Source organism: Erigeron canadensis, chromosome 1 (genome assembly GCF_010389155.1).
Source record: "Erigeron canadensis isolate Cc75 chromosome 1, C_canadensis_v1, whole genome shotgun sequence".
Classification (NCBI taxonomy): domain Eukaryota; kingdom Viridiplantae; phylum Streptophyta; class Magnoliopsida; order Asterales; family Asteraceae; genus Erigeron; species Erigeron canadensis.
This window is the reverse complement of record NC_057761.1, coordinates 33196972-33212871: the sequence shown is the minus strand read 5'-3', so window position 1 is coordinate 33212871 and position 15900 is coordinate 33196972. Positions and strand designations below refer to the sequence as shown.

Sequence of the window (15900 nt, the reverse complement as noted above, 5' to 3'; positions counted from 1 at the left end):
CGGACATGTACATGGACCGAACCGAGAATCGTTTTTGGAAAAATTTGGAACCGAGGACCGGACCGATATCTTCGGTTCAGTTCATGCTCGGTTTATAGTCGGTTTTTCGGTTTGAAGGTTTGGACCGAGAACATGTCAATTCAACATGAAAATCGATATTTGAATGAGAAAATAGGATAGTAAACCACATAGACATCCATCATTCATAACCGTGTCCATGCGTGATGTGTTAGGCTTTGATTTTAACGTCGATTTATGGAAATAGTATTGTCAACACTTGCTGCTGGTGCAAATAATATGTAATGCACATGTATATACTACATTACTACCTATAAGAACTCATTAAGAAACTTAGGAAACCAAAAAAAAAAATGTAATAAAAACAAATATATAAACTTAAACTGAGTATATTGTAGCAAAAAGATACCACCGAAACACAAATTGCATATTTGCAGTAGTATATTTACTAGTTACTAATAATGTAATAATGATTGTGCTAGCATTTAAATAAACGCGCGCAGGCTAAATGAAATGAAATGGATTATATAACTTACTCCGTATCAAATTTATATAGACCGTACCATGCTGCATACACCGATTAATGTCAGATACATTACTTGAGCATGCAAACTTAACTGCAACAAAATGATTAAGGAATGAGAAATCATCTCGGTTTGGTTCAAACCGAATGTTTTCCCGGGTTAAACATGGACCGGACTAAGAACCGAATAGCTTGAAAATAAAGAACCGTGGACCGGACCGATGACCTCAATTCTATTCGGTTTCGGTCCAAATCCGGTTCGGTTTCTCGGTTTTTTCGGTTTGGATCGCGATATGACAGCCCTAAATATATCAGTATTTTACAGTTTACTCACAAATAAATATACAAAATATAAAACTCAGTTACAATTATAAAAGGTTATATGTTTGAATTTCCATAGATAAACATGGAGTGGTATCGTTACCAATGTAGTTTGGGCCCACATGTGAAGTTGAAAAAATAGGGTTCAATCCTTGGGATGCCCAAAATCACGTGGGTATTAAGAGAAAGAATTTTACCAACATAACAACCTTTACGGGGTAAGAATAATGAGAATCCAATATAATTCTAGTACAAATTGTACTTATCTTACAACTAAAAATGTTCAAAACTATCACAAGTAAACTTTTATTGTGTAAATAAAAATCAAAGACCTATGCTTCTCTAATAACTTAAAATAGAAATATTTTCTTATATACATGTTTAATTGCATTCTTATAATGCGCATTTAACTTATTGCTAAAAGTTTGTCACTTGTTAGATTTTTGAAAAGTTAAAGGTATACTTTAAAAATATATATAATATATACCATAACGTAGAAGAATAATGCTAAATTTTCTTTTAGAGCTTATGTCCATCCTTTAACATATTTAGATGTTGATATGCGTTTACTTCTCTCAATTAGTTCAAGTTTTCTTTTCAACATATGTCATCATCATATAATTTAAAGAATTTTTAGTATAGACAAATATTAGACGGACGAAATATTCATTTCCCAGAAAGAAAAAATCTGATCTATTTATTCATTTTCTCCTTTTGTTTCACGGATAAGAGTAGAGTAGTGTCATATCCACGTGGTACTATTTGTCATTTAACTTTAAATTACCCATTTTGCCAGACATAAAAAACACTAAAACCATACAAAACTATAACTATACATTCAGCCTATCAACATCTCTCATCACCTTTTCTTTTTTATCCTTTCCCTCCTTTTTATCGTGATCTAATATTAATCGGCAACGGTTTTCCTACATTAAAAACACCCACACACACTGAATTCTCCATTATTATCTATCAACAATAGGCTACTCAATTAAATCTTAAAATTATATCCATCATAATTAGCTAGCTAGTAAAAGTTTAATTGTTAAAATATATAAAATGCAATCCCATCAGTTGCTGCTTGAAGAACCAATCAGAATGGCATCAATTCTTGAACCTTCTAAACCTGTATATCTTTATATATATTGTCAACTGATTTTATTATTGATAGTGATTTTAATCGTGTTATGTGTATATATTTGTGAGCTTATTTAATTATTTGATAGATTATTAATGCTGTGTTGTGTAGAGCTTCTTTCCTGCTATGACAAAGATTGTAGGGACTCTAGGCCCGAAATCGCGGTCAATTGACACCATTTCGAGCTGCCTTGAAGCTGGGATGTCCGGTGATGATCTTTACCCTTTTGATTTTTAAATTCAAATTTGATCGAATTATAGATGCATTATGTTAGTGTTTGTTTTATGTCTTAACAAAAAGTCATGACTTAATCAAAAATACTTAATCCATTAGATTATCAAAAATCTTTGTTTTTTTTTACTTAATAAAAAAAAATAACTGTATTGATTTAATCCATAAAGATATTATTTATCCATTCGGTTACAAACAGGCCCGTTGACTCCTTGTTGAAAGTTATCAAAGTTTTCTATTCTATATTACTTGGAATTATAGGGGGCTATCAAGTGCATTAATGGCCTAATTTGAACTTTTGAAATACTTATCATTTTTTCTAGTTTGTGTTTCAGGGTTGTGTTTGGCATATTTAGGCAATGAAGTGTTATTTGAACTGAAAATCGATCAAATCATTAGTTTGACTTTTTTTTTTTTGTAATTGACTCAATGATGTCTTGTTTGATGTACTCTGCAAGTACGATATACATATATAAGCTACTTTTGAGCCCTGTTGATTGCTGAACCTTATTATTAAGTAACTTTTTAAGTTGTATGTGTAGTGGCCCGGTTTGATTTTTCATGGGGTGACTCTGAATTTCATCAAGAAACGCTGGAAAATCTTAAGATCGCTATCAAGAAGACGAAAAAGCTATGTGCTGTAAGTTGGTTCCCTGCGTTTGTAGGATAAATAACTACTATCGAAAATTTCAATTTTACTTATCAAATGGAGAATTCTTTATATACCAGGCTTTTCAACTTACAAAATGAAGACAAGATGGATCGATTTTTAATGTATGTTTTTTTACTAGGTCATGTTGGATACCGTTGGCCCGGAGTTGCAAGTTGTCAACAAAACTGAACATCCTATTTCTCTTGCGGAGGAAACATTGGTCATCCTTACACCTAATCAGGATAAAGAAGCCACTTCAAATCTATTACCCATAAATTTTAGTGGCCTTTCAAAGGTAAAATATGTTAAGATTGTTGGACTGTTTCAAACTGCACAAAGATTTGTATTAATTTTACACCTTTGATTCTCCTTTTCAGCAACTTTGAACCCTTTTGGCTGAATCATATAGATTTTTTCATCCAAGTCTTCATGTAGTAGTGGTTATATCCATCTGGTATAGTTCAAGATCAACTTGAGCTACCAAAGCCAACAAAACTATAATGGAACAATGTTTTACTAATAGAGAAAAATCTTTATTGTAATCAATACCCTACTTCTGAGTGTAGCCTTTAGCTACCAATCTTGCTTGTAAACAATACACATGATGTTATGTTTGATTGATTGACATAAACTTGTCGTGGGTTATAGACTTAAAAAGATATCCCTTTCACTTTGATCTCAAGTTAAACTCGAAATGTTTTATTTGCAGGCAGTTAAGACTGGTGACACTATTTTCATCGGCCAGTATTTATTCACAGGAAATGAAACAACTTCTGTGTGGTTGGAGGTAAGGAGTATCTGCAGAATATTTAACAATATAACTTACATGTGCAGAAAACTTGATGCTTTCTTAGGGCCCGTTTCTTTTTTGTCATTAAGTGCTGATTGTATTAAGTGGTTGAATGCATAAGGAATGTCTGTATGTATTAAGTAAAATAAAGGTAATTGACGGTTATTTTTGTTTATTAAGTCAAAAAAGAAACATAAAATTTGATTGAATGAATAAGTTCTTAATAATTAAGTTCATTAAGTAAAAAAAAAAAACAAGGCCTACCATAAGACCGTGGTAGTAAGTGGATATTGTTCATTAAGTTTGTGTTAGTTTCTTGGAGGATTGAAGGCTCACTTTAGTGATAGAACTTTAGCCTTGGATGTTCTGTAATATCAGTTTCCGCTTTCGTTTGTTCACAGGTAAATGAAATCCAAGGAGAGGATGTCGTGTGTCTGATAAAGAATTCTGCCACTCTATCAGGATCACTATTCACCTTACATGTATCCCAAATCCGCATTGAGCTGCCAACTCTCACTGATAAAGATAAGGAGGTAAAACAAAATGTAGAATTTTGGAAGCTATTTCTAGCAGTTATTTATTGTTCATTATATACATGATGTCTGTTTAATTGGTAATCTTCAACCGTCGGCTGGCATATAGCTTCTTCAGGACTGCTTACAAATATTCAAGTACTTATCTAATATTAATGTCAAATGTAAGGTTATTAGCACATGGGGAGCGCACAACAATATAGACTTCCTGTCATTGTCATATACCCGTCATGCCGAAGACATTAGACATGTAAGGACCCTGCCTAATGATCATACCTTTACTCTTTTATTACATCTGAACTCTTTATTTTGTCCATAATTGTTGGCATATTGCCATACTATTACGCAGGCTCGTAAATATCTCTCAAAACTGGGTGATCTCAATCAAACTCAGATTTTTGCGAAGATTGAAAATCTTGAGGTCAGAATATAGTTTTTTCAAGATATAAGTAACTGTCTCTTTTTTACGGTTCAGATACATGTAAATTGCCTTTTCTTACAGGGCTTGACCCATTTTGATGAGATCTTACAAGAAGCAGATGGTATAATCCTTTCTCGAGGAAATCTTGGAATAGATTTGCCTCCTGAGAAGGTTTGTCATTAATCAAAAACTAGAGGTTCCAGTTTCGACCCACTTACTTTTGAACTAGTTAACTTGAGTTGTATTGTATCTCAAACGGGTCAAACAAAGAATGATAGTAAGTCCAAAAACTGAAAGGGGTGAGCGGGTCAAATAAGGTTGAGCTTCTACTCTTTTTTTTGTTTAATGCATACAACCTTCTAAATCATTTTGATCAAATGCATAGACTTTATTGGAGAAAAGAACATGTTTTGTAATCCTTTTGAATGCATTACATAATCATTACAAATTCGGAAAATTCACTAAAGTTACCCAACCCACCCATTTTCTCACCTTTATTAGATATACAAGCAAGAAAATGCAGAAGAGGGAAAAATAGCAGTCAGATTTCAATAAAGACACTGTGTACTATAATGTCACTTACCTTCATTTTATTTTAGTACTATCATTGAACATGAACCTAAATCTTGCACCTATGTTCGTCATTTTAGGTGTTCTTATTTCAAAAGGCGGCTGTTTACAAGTGTAACATGGCCGGAAAACCTGCTGTAATTACCCGTGTTGTGGACAGCATGACTGACAACTTAAGGCCCACTCGTGCTGAGGCAACTGATGTTGCCAATGCCGTTTTGGACGGTAAGTTTAATGCCTCTCTGGGTGCAGATTGCATTGTGATGCTTTCTTCTCTTCATTGCTTTTTTTAGCACAATTTAGATTTTATTTTTTTTTCTTGTTTGATAGTTGATACCAAACTATTATCTCATTAATCCTTATCATTATGCAAAACTATCACGAGTAATCTACTACTTTGTTATCTCATTAGCTTGATAACACTTGATCTGATGCAGGTAGCGATGCAATCATTCTAGGTGCTGAGACCTTGCGAGGGTTATACCCAGTTGACACTATCTCCGTTGTTGGTAAAATTTGTGCAGAGGTAGCTTTTTCTGTTACTCGTTAAATAGAAAGTTATCTTTGTGTGACGATACTATCAAGTACTTCTATGTAAATCTTCTTTGCAGTCAGAGAAGGTGTTCAATCAAGATTTGTACTTCAAAAAAACTGTCAAATACGCTGAAGAAAGTATGTCACACATGGAATCTATTGCTTCCTCTGCGGTATTGACCTTCTAACTTTTTTGGCTAAATTTTGGGCCTTCTGTCCTGCTCAAGGTGGTTATTGATGTTATTGTTGATGCCTTATTTTCTTTGTCCAGGTGCGTGCTGCCATCAAGGTCAAGGCATCGGTTATCATTTGTTTCACATCTTCCGGAAGAGCTGCAAGGTCAGTATGTGTTAAATTCAAAAGCTTGCATAACAAAATGTCAAAACTTGTATAAGTTGTGTCGTTTATATTTTTCAAACAGCATAACTTCTTCAAAAATCGTCCATATGAATCACGGAATTCCCTTAAAAAATGGGGTTAACTCGATGCACAATCATTGTGTTATATTAAAGGTCATTCAACATTTCAATTAGTACATTGTTCTATTTAAAAACATGGATATACATTCTTTCCCGGGGTGACATGTCAGGCTGCCGACGCTAACAAAACCGACTCAACCTTAATATAATAGATGACAATCTAGTAACTTCTGTTACGAATTCTTTTTTGGTAATCAATTTTTGACGGACTAATTACTTTACTAAAAATCATCTGGTTTTACTGGTAGCAACCTGTCCATCTTGTCTTTTATGACCTTCTTAAACTTTTGTTAATGAAGTGTCTATAAAAAAAACAGGGGTGGTCTGGTAATAAATGAAAGTGCAAAATAGAACAAAAAATGATGGGGTGAGAGAGGCTCGAACTCTCGACCTCAGGATCACTCTTTTGCTATGAGACCTACGCGCTAGCCAACTGCGCCACCACCCCTTTGTGTCTTCTATGTCCGCTTTCTAATATTATAGAGAGATGAAATATGAGTTTAGGAGATCACAACTTTTCATGTGTTTTTCAGATTGATTGCGAAATACAGGCCAACGATGCCTGTAATCTCTGTTGTGATTCCTCGACTCAAAACAAACCAACTACGTTGGACATTTACGGGTGCATTTCAGGTATTCATTCTTTTCAACTACTTGATTTGTTTACCAATTGGAACTTGGAAGTAACAACTTTATAAACTATTAAACTTTTGGGGGAAAAGTGTTCCAAACCACTTTAAAATTATCAACGTTTTTCTATCTCCATTTTCTTTCCACAAAATTGCTAGCTCAAACTTGCTAAGGTGTTTATATATGTATACTAGCATCCGATTTTTCTAGCTTATAATTTTTTGTATCGAGTTCTCTCTTTCTTACCCGTATTCATGCCTGTGGACGGTCTCTTATTATGTAGGCAAGACAATCTCTTATCGTTAGGGGGCTCTTTCCAATGCTTGCGGATCCTCGACATCCTGTAAGATTCTTCCCACTTTTCCAAAAAGCCATTCTAATTTCTTTCTTAGCATATCTATTACATCTGTTTGGTTTGTAGTACCATGTGCATAATCATATTGTTGTGTGTTCTATAATTTTTTAAGTAGTTAACTCTGACGTGATTTCATATTTTGGCGTGTTGTTATCTGGAGGAGCAGTCTGAGTCAACAAGTGCAACAAACGAGTCAATCTTAAAGATTGCACTGGATCATGGAAAAACAATTGGGCTTGTCAAGTCACACGACCGTGTCGTCGTTTGCCAAAAGGTTGGGGAGGATGCCGTTGTAAAGATAATCGAACTTGAAGAGTAGATGTTATAATGCTAACTTTCTTTACTAGTAACTCATGATGCTACAAGCCTACAAGTAGTTAATCTTATTTGTGTAATAATGAAATACAATTAAATACCCTTTCTTTAGTTATACCAACACCTTCATCATAATTTTATATGCATGATTGCTTGTGTCTGTGTGGATATAAAATACAAAAATGATGATTGAAGAACAAAAGTTTGACTAGGGTAACGTGATTGACACTTTAGCACTACCTAGTATATCAAACATGGTACAAGCCAATACCAAATTTTTGACTACTTCCATTGTTTTTTGCAAGTTTAAAAAAGAATGAAATATGCCAACATGGTATAGAAATATAGATTCTTATAGTTATCAATGTCGTTTTTCATGTAGAAAATCTTTCCAATACTAACCAATATAGGGAAGAAATCTACCCTCAACAAGTAACATGACGCAACAACGTCGGCAAATGACATGATAAGCCAAGCTCTTCCGCTGTACTGTATAGATAAATAGATCATTGTAGCACACAAAAAAGATGAGACACATAGCTTCTAAATCCAAATTGATTATTGATGGTAAAGATCAAAACTTCCCAAGGTCTTGAATCGATAATGATACAAAGAGATTATGAAGCCCTTTCGCTAAACAGGATGATTCAACAAAACTACCTAAGCATTACAAATTCATGTATCCCTAAACATCCAAGCAGATCATAACAAAAACATAACAAAACACAACATAAAGATCAAAAACAAGGCAACTGACACCAAAAGACTAACAAACCAAACCTTAAAACCCCTAACCATGTTTGGCTTGAAACTCCTTCATAAACTGAACCAACTTCTCAACACCAGCCAAAGGCATAGCATTATAAATCGAAGCACGCATTCCACCAACCGACCTATGCCCTTTCAACTGAACCATCTTCTCTTTAGCAGCCTCTTTCACAAATTCACCTTCCAATTCCGACTTCTCAAGAGTAAACGGTACATTCATCAACGACCTCACCGATTTCTCAACAGGACACCTATAAAACCCTCCACTCTCATCAATAGCATCATACAATATCTTAGCCTTTTTAACATTCTTTTTCTCAACCTCAACTAACCCACCTTGTGCTAATAAATCCTCAAACACTAATCCACACATATATATCCCATAACACGGCGGCGTGTTATATAAACTATTATTCTCAGCGTGAATCTTATAATCCAACATCACCGGCGTGATCTCTTGTGCATTACCTATTAAATCTTTCCTAATAATCACTATAGTAACCCCAGATGGACCTACATTTTTTTGTGCCCCGGCATAAATCACACCGAATTTCGACACATCTACAGGTTTTGAACAAAAATTACTAGACATATCAGCTACTAACAACCTATCCTTATTTTTTGGAACAGGGTAATCCTTAAATTCAACACCATGAATAGTTTCATTAGCACATATATGTAAATACTTAGATTCTACATTTTGTTCTAATTCCGTAAAATTAGGAATATTGGTATATTTACCTGATTTACCAGACCAGATAACATTTGGCTTACAATATTTTACTGCTTCTTTATAAGCTTTATCACCCCATGATCCAGTAACAATAAAATCAACTGGATCTTGGGGTTTGCAGATATTTAATGGGATTCCGGCGAACTGGGTGGTGGCGCCGCCTTGAAGGAATAAAACGGAATAGTCATCGGAAATGTTTAATAATTTTCTGAGATCTGATTCAGCTTTTTGAATAATGGACATGAATTCTTTACCTCTGTGGCTCATTTCCATGACACTCATGCCGGCTCCGCGCCAGTTGTAGAGCTCTGATTCGGCTTTCCGGAGGACGTTTTCCGGGAGGGTGGCGGGTCCGGCGGCGAAGTTGAAGACACGGTCGGAGGTAGGTGGGGCGGCTGTTGTGGCGGCGGAGAATGAGCATGTGATTGAGTTGAATTTTGTAGGGGTGGTGGTGGCGGCGCGTGAGATTGGGAAGGTGGTTGGTGAGGGTTTGAGGGTGGTGGGGTTTTTGAGAAGGAGGGTGTGAGGAGTGGTGGTTGACATTGATGATGCCATGGTGGTGGTGGGTGTGTGATGTATGGAAAATCGTTTGATGCAAGTTTTTTAGGTTGTGTATGTATGCCTATATATAGGTCGAGTGGAGTTGGAATAGCTCTGAGGAAAAAATGTTTTTCTAATTGTTTAATTTAAGGAAAATGGTAAATCCTTTTAAAATAGCCTAAGGTGAGATTAGGAAAAAAAATTAGTGGATAACACTTGTCATGTTTTGAATTTTTTAAAATAATTTTTAAGAGGATTAATCATTTTTCTTAATTAAAATTGAGATTAATGATAATAGGTATTATTCATGTGCACACATAAATTTTGGTGGAAACAAATGGATGAATTTGAATCCATGGATCAACAATCATCAATACTAAAGATTAAAAGGAAACTTACATATGAAAGGTGTCTTCGATCTTTCTCTCCGATCATTTTTCTTCGTTATCTCCAATGACATTTTTGGTGGTAATCAGTATATTTTTCGGTGGATACGATACGGACGTTGCTCTTATACGATCTAAATAGATTGTCACGGGACGCATATGAATAGTATGAATTTGATGAGCGGCGATCCAAAAGATGGTAATTTATATTTATGTGTTATTTTGATAAGATTATAAAATGGCTTTATTAATAATGTGTTTCCAATATTTATGTGTTATTTATATTTATGTGTTATTACGATCTAAAGGGATTGTAAGGATAATACATGGTCTATATTTGTTTCTAATAATAATTAAATTTATGCGTTATTTTGATAAAATTATAAAATAAGTTTATATTTTGTATTACAATTACATTTTTAGTTGAAGCATTGTTTATATATAGGTTGTACAAGATTATTAAGCTCACTATTTTGGACTTTTGGTCATAAGATCGTAGACAAACACTGTTGGGATTACATAAGATGGGTATATAACTAATTCAAGGTGTAATCTTAAGATTGTTTTGTAATTTAATCTTGTAAATGTGTTTATTAGTTTTAATTTTATCTTTGTAACTATTGTATTTCAATAATCTATGTTTTGTATCTGATCATGCATTCTTATGATGTATTAGCTAGGTTTTTACCAGTCAAATTTTGTTTTTATTTTTAATAAATTATAATGTCATTTAATATAATATTATCATTATTAGTATGATAACTTAATGGTAAGGAAATCACTTTATAAAGACTTGAATTTTAGGAGGCTTGAGATCAAGTCTTTGAGGACAAGGTTTTCTTAATTTGTTGTCATGTCTTTGGTCAAACTATTAGAGAGTTTTTATACTATTAAGTAAGAAGGCTTTTAGCATGACCAAGTTAAAAACAATATAGTCTAAATCCTTCGTTGTGATAATTGATACACACATATCAAAAATAAAAACTTATGATAAGTCATATATTACGAGAAGTGGTTTTTATTATGTACCATGTATGGTACTTTCCAACAATCCAACCACATAACTTTTTTTTGTTACACGTGACTTTTGCATATAAATAAAACTTTTATCGTCAAATGATGAGGAACATAATTTGATTGTAGATAATCAGTTGTTTAAATTGAATCTTCGCTAGGCTCTTTCCAATAAATAAAGATTTATAGAGTAAACATCTAGTTTATGAGTAAAATGTGGATGTCCTATTATTTTATTACATATTTTTTCAGTTAATACTTTTAGAATCTCAAAATACATTAATTTGACATTTAATTAATTGCTATTTCGAAGCAAGAGGAGTTCAGTGCTAAAACAAAATGGTTGGTGGTGGCCCTAGAATAAGTAAAAGCAGCGGTATACGTGTGTCATCTTTTGTAGGGTTGGTGACAACAAATTATATTCCTAAGACACCCTCCGATTTATTAATAAGCTTTTCTCTTTCGAAAGGTTAAACTTCATTAAACGAACTGACTAGCAAACTGCCATCCGAAACATACAACTAACATCTAAAATGAAAATTTATACCAATCCGTCCAATACATCTTGAATAACAATTTTTATATATTTACAATTTAAAGAACTTCACTGACAAAGCTTTGGTTAACACTATACGTAATAAATTATTTATATATAGCAGTTGAAAATAATGAATAGCGAACAGTTATTTTATATGTATGTATAGCATTATATTGCATATTAATCTTTACCCCAAAAGCTATATTATTAGCAAAATCTTTTGTAAAAGCTTGATGAAAATTACTTTAATCATCTTGTGTTGTAATAATGCTGAATTTCAAGTTAGTCAACAGTTGATGATCATAATGTGACGGCTCACTAAATTGTTACTCGGTTATTTTGCTCATGTAGAAGGGCATTACGTGTAATTTTTCAGTAAAGAAGATGTTACTACTTTTATGAAGAAAGAAAAAATAAGTTTTTATATAAAGTAAATGTTCTTATGTTGAAGATAATGTACGAGAAGGTTATGAATATTAAAATACATCTTAAGCAACTTTGTACCATCATGACACATTTAACTCGTTAATTCAATCAAACATAGTGGACTACTTATATCTTTTTTAGTTAAACTTGAAGGATTTTTAAGTACATTGTTTTTCGCTTTTAAGCTAGGTGGGTTACATAATGAGTTCATTTACATCATTTTTTTGGATCATGGTTTAAAACATTATACTACAGTTTCACAATATATAGTGTTACATTTTAATATTTGATTTTTGTACAAGAAGTGACTTTTGTTGTGTGCGAATCACTTCCTATTAAAAGAAGACAACAAAGTCACCTAACAATGACGTACTCTCGGGTAAACAGGTAGCGACATTAGATTAACAAATAAAGTTTTAAATGGGGGTTGGTGGCTTAAAGGTGTGCTATCAACTTGAGGACCAAGCATATGTCGTGGCATATAAAAAAAAGTTTTAGTCGAATTTTACTTATTCTGTACTTTATTGCACGCAATTAAGGATGTTGAACCGAAATATATGTATCATAAACGAACTTGGTAAAACACATAGAAACAGAACAAAATAAACATAAAAACAACCTGAGTTGATTTCGATTGGTATATCAGGAACATTTGAAAGATGAAAAAAAAAAAAAACTTCGAATGAGTCAAAATCGTCTAAAGAGTAAAGGGTGACATTTTTTAGAATCAATGTTCTAGATAATTGGTTCTGCAGTGTGAAGGAGGTACTTTTGTGATGTTTTGGCAAAATTAAAACAGATATGAAATTGGTTGGATATGACTAGATGGGTTATTACTTATTAGAAGCATGCCCTTATAGTTCACATGTATTTTCAAAGCCCGGACACTGATACAATTATGACTTATGAGACAATGTAATTGCCGCTTTGAGCTGATTCCGATCTTTTACTGCAATGTTGTCAATGGCAACGGTTCATGATTATAAGATTGTCAGGACGGTTGTGGATGGTGCAATACTGCAATGCATACAAGTCAATAGAGGAATTACTGTTATATCGGAAACAATATGTTCTGATATAGAATTAGGATGTTATGACTATGCCCAAATGATATACTTTCATTGTGCTAAGTTGTCCAAGGCCAGAAAGAACTTTCAAAACTTGCTAGTCCACGATTTGCTCTGTGCAGTTTGTTGATCAAATATATCTGATCTTTAGATGGTTTGTTGCAGATAATAGTTGTGGTCGGATTAAAACAGTTGTGGTAAAGATTGGTTATTCTATTGAGGAGTAAATGAAGGATTCATGTTGTCGTTCTGCACCCAGTAAGACCGACCTTTTGCTAAATTTCATGTCATTACACTTCCGATGGTCATTTGAAAATTGCAAAGATGGTTGTAGTCTCGTAGATGGTGATGCAAAATTACAAAAACAAAACAATAGACCATATATACTGTTTAATCATCCAGACATAGCAGTTGAAAATATGCTTGCAGTGTTCTAGTCGATAAGCGTTGAGCCTTTTCCTTTTCATTCTATACATCTTTGCCATTACTAATTCATTCAGATTCTATACATATATATATAGCAACAGTTTCTATATGTCAAAAATCCATAAGAACATAAATGCATAAATTTGCATCAACAATCTGACATAAAAAAACGTCGAAAGAGTCTAATTCGGCTAAAGAGTAAAGAGTGACATCTTTAGGATCAATGTTCTAGAAGATTTTAATGTCGAGTAAAGGGTTCTACAGTGAAAAGGAGGTACTTTTGTGATTTTTTGGCGTGAAAACAGATTTGAAATAGGTTGGATATGAGTAGATCAGTTATTGAAAGCATCCCCTTATAGTTCACATGTATTCCAAAGGCTGAACATAGATAATGTTATGACTTACGATGCAATGTATTCGCCTCTTTGAGCTGATTCGCATCTTATACTGCAATGATGTCTTATATATAAAATGACAGGTTCTGAAGATTGTGAGAATGGTTGTGGACGGTGAAAGTCAATAGAGGAAGTTACTGTAATGTCGGAAACGATGTGTTCTGATGGTAGAATTAGGATGTCCTGATGATGCTCAAATGGCAAATGTTATACTTACATTGTGTTATATCGTCCAAGGCCAGAAAGAACTTTCAAAACTCGGTAGTCCATGATTTGCTCTGTCCAGTTTGTTGGTGAATTAGAAATGACACTAATGCATTAAAGAAACTTACAATAGATCCATTGATGGTTTGTTGCAGAAAACAGTTGTTGGTCAGATTGCAACAGTTGCAGTCTAAAGGTTGATTCTTATTCTATTCAGGAGTAAATATATAGGTTTCATGGTGTCGTTCATCAGCCATTAAGACCGACATTTTTGCTGGTTTTGTGTAGGCAATTACGAGTTCTAAATTTCATGTCGTTACACTTCCTATGGTCATTTGAAAAGTGCGCAGACGGTGTTAGTCATGTAGATAAAACATCAGATCATATATACTGTGTTGATCATCCAGGCATGGTAGTTGAAAATCTGCTTGCAGTGTTACAACAATTATTAATTCATTCAATTCTATACACCTTTACCATTACTGTATTGCAGGTCCATGTGTCACAACAAATCCATGGAAAACATAAAAGCTTCAACTTTAAACAAAATAATCCCCACCTACAATTCTGTACATAAATGTAAAATACATATATACCTCTTTGCAATTACGAGTTGCAGGTAAGGAATTCAGTCACATTTGATGGTGAGTGTTGGTGCCAGAAACCGATTTTGTCTCAATGAATTCTATACATCTCTGCCATTAGTACAATTGATAACCAGAAGAACATAATCACATATATACACAAGAATAATCCTAATCTGCAATTTTATACATATATATTTCAACAATAACTAAACCTGCACAAACTCTTCCATGTAATTGAAGTGTTCTATATAATTGTTAACCAGAAAATAAAAATAACAATTTCTACTAATTTTTAAAAAAATTAATAATAGTCAAATTCATAATTAAACCGCAATTTCAATTCGATTAAAATCATACAAAATTATTAATAACATCCAAACACGAAGATTTACGAAACAAAACCTAATTTCATTCCATTTGATTCGAAATTAAAACTCAATTACAATAAAAGTACCAACATCCAAACACAACCTAACTTTCCAGATCCCCAAATTCACACAAACCCTAATTAACCGCTAGTAAACTTAGTAACCGCCTTGGTCCCCTCACTAACGGCGTGTTTGGCAAGTTCACCAGGCAAGACCAATCTGACAGCAGTCTGGATCTCCCTTGAAGAAAGAGTATGCTTCTTGTTATACCTGCCCAATCTGGAAGCTTCCTGAGCCAGTTTCTCAAAGATATCATTGATGAACGAATTCATGATTCCCATAGCCTTGCTTGAGATTCCGATATCTGGATGCACCTGTTTCAACACCTTGAATATATATATCTTGTATGTCTCTACACTCTTCTTGTGCCTCTTCTTCTTCTTGTCGGTTGATGATGCGTCTTTTGCGGGGATCTTCTTCTCCGCCTTTGGTTTTGGGGCTTTCTCAGCCGCTGGCTTCTTCTCTGCTGGCTTTTTCTCTGCCTTTGGTGCCATTTTTTTGGTGAAGTGTGTGAAAATAAAGGTGTTATTAGCGTGTGTGTGTGTGTGTGTGTGTGTGTATTGATACGAAAGATGGGTGTTTGTTTGATTAAAAAAAGATTAGGTTTGGGTTTGTTTATATAGAGAGATAGGGGTAGGTTCTGATTGGTGGATATGGATTCACGCGGATTGTGCGTTTGAAGCCGTTGGATCTGTTTAGTTTAATTTAACGGTGTAGATTAGGTTGATTTGTATTTGTTTGAGATTTCAAGTTTTTTGGGTGGCGCGGTTATATTATTTTCGCTCCAACAATTTTCACGCGGATCGCCAACTTGGGCCGTTGGATTGGTTTATGAATTCACGGTGTTGATTGGGTGTCTTTATTGGAATTTCATGTTT

General features: G+C 33.8%; 3 protein-coding genes and 1 non-coding gene across 4 annotated transcripts; 1 reads left to right on the top strand and 3 right to left on the bottom strand.

The window, feature by feature from the left end:
* Nucleotides 1–1783: 1783 nt before the first annotated feature.
* Nucleotides 1784–7656, top strand: LOC122585622 (pyruvate kinase 1, cytosolic-like). Its single transcript, XM_043757747.1, has 16 exons — nucleotides 1784–1990; nucleotides 2112–2208; nucleotides 2774–2871; nucleotides 3023–3178; nucleotides 3593–3670; nucleotides 4075–4206; nucleotides 4376–4456; nucleotides 4556–4627; nucleotides 4709–4798; nucleotides 5278–5422; nucleotides 5635–5723; nucleotides 5809–5904; nucleotides 6003–6070; nucleotides 6744–6843; nucleotides 7124–7183; nucleotides 7362–7656. The coding sequence occupies exons 1-16, from the start codon at nucleotides 1922–1924 to the stop codon at nucleotides 7512–7514; spliced, it is 1584 nt and encodes a 527-aa protein (XP_043613682.1). The 5' UTR covers nucleotides 1784–1921; the 3' UTR covers nucleotides 7515–7656.
* TRNAM-CAU lies at nucleotides 6574–6658 on the bottom strand. The gene is given in 2 exon segments: nucleotides 6574–6609; nucleotides 6621–6658. It is a non-coding gene; the product is annotated as a tRNA-Met (tRNA).
* Nucleotides 7657–8047: 391 nt separating the features above from the next.
* On the bottom strand, nucleotides 8048–9598 carry LOC122585623 (phosphoserine aminotransferase 2, chloroplastic-like). Its single transcript, XM_043757748.1, has one exon. It carries the CDS (start codon nucleotides 9564–9566, stop codon nucleotides 8301–8303), a length of 1266 nt encoding a protein of 421 aa, XP_043613683.1. The 5' UTR covers nucleotides 9567–9598; the 3' UTR covers nucleotides 8048–8300.
* Nucleotides 9599–14981: 5383 nt separating this feature from the next.
* On the bottom strand, nucleotides 14982–15598 carry LOC122583274 (histone H2B.3-like). The gene has a single exon (XM_043755697.1). It carries the CDS (start codon nucleotides 15514–15516, stop codon nucleotides 15103–15105), a length of 414 nt encoding a protein of 137 aa, XP_043611632.1. The 5' UTR covers nucleotides 15517–15598; the 3' UTR covers nucleotides 14982–15102.
* Between the last annotated feature and the right edge of the window lie 302 nt (nucleotides 15599–15900).

Bases quoted from the DNA above. Each gene is read 5' to 3' on its own strand.
- LOC122585622 (XM_043757747.1), top strand. From the start codon at position 1,922: ATGCAATCCCATCAGTTGCTGCTTGAAGAACCAATCAGAATGGCATCA. The intron at 4,628-4,708 runs GTCAGAATATAG...CTTTTCTTACAG, and splicing joins CGAAGATTGAAAATCTTGAG to GGCTTGACCCATTTTGATGA. The intron at 6,844-7,123 runs GTATTCATTCTT...CTTATTATGTAG, and splicing joins CATTTACGGGTGCATTTCAG to GCAAGACAATCTCTTATCGT.
- LOC122585623 (XM_043757748.1), bottom strand. From the start codon at position 9,566: ATGGCATCATCAATGTCAACCACCACTCCTCACACCCTCCTTCTCAAA.
- LOC122583274 (XM_043755697.1), bottom strand. From the start codon at position 15,516: ATGGCACCAAAGGCAGAGAAAAAGCCAGCAGAGAAGAAGCCAGCGGCT.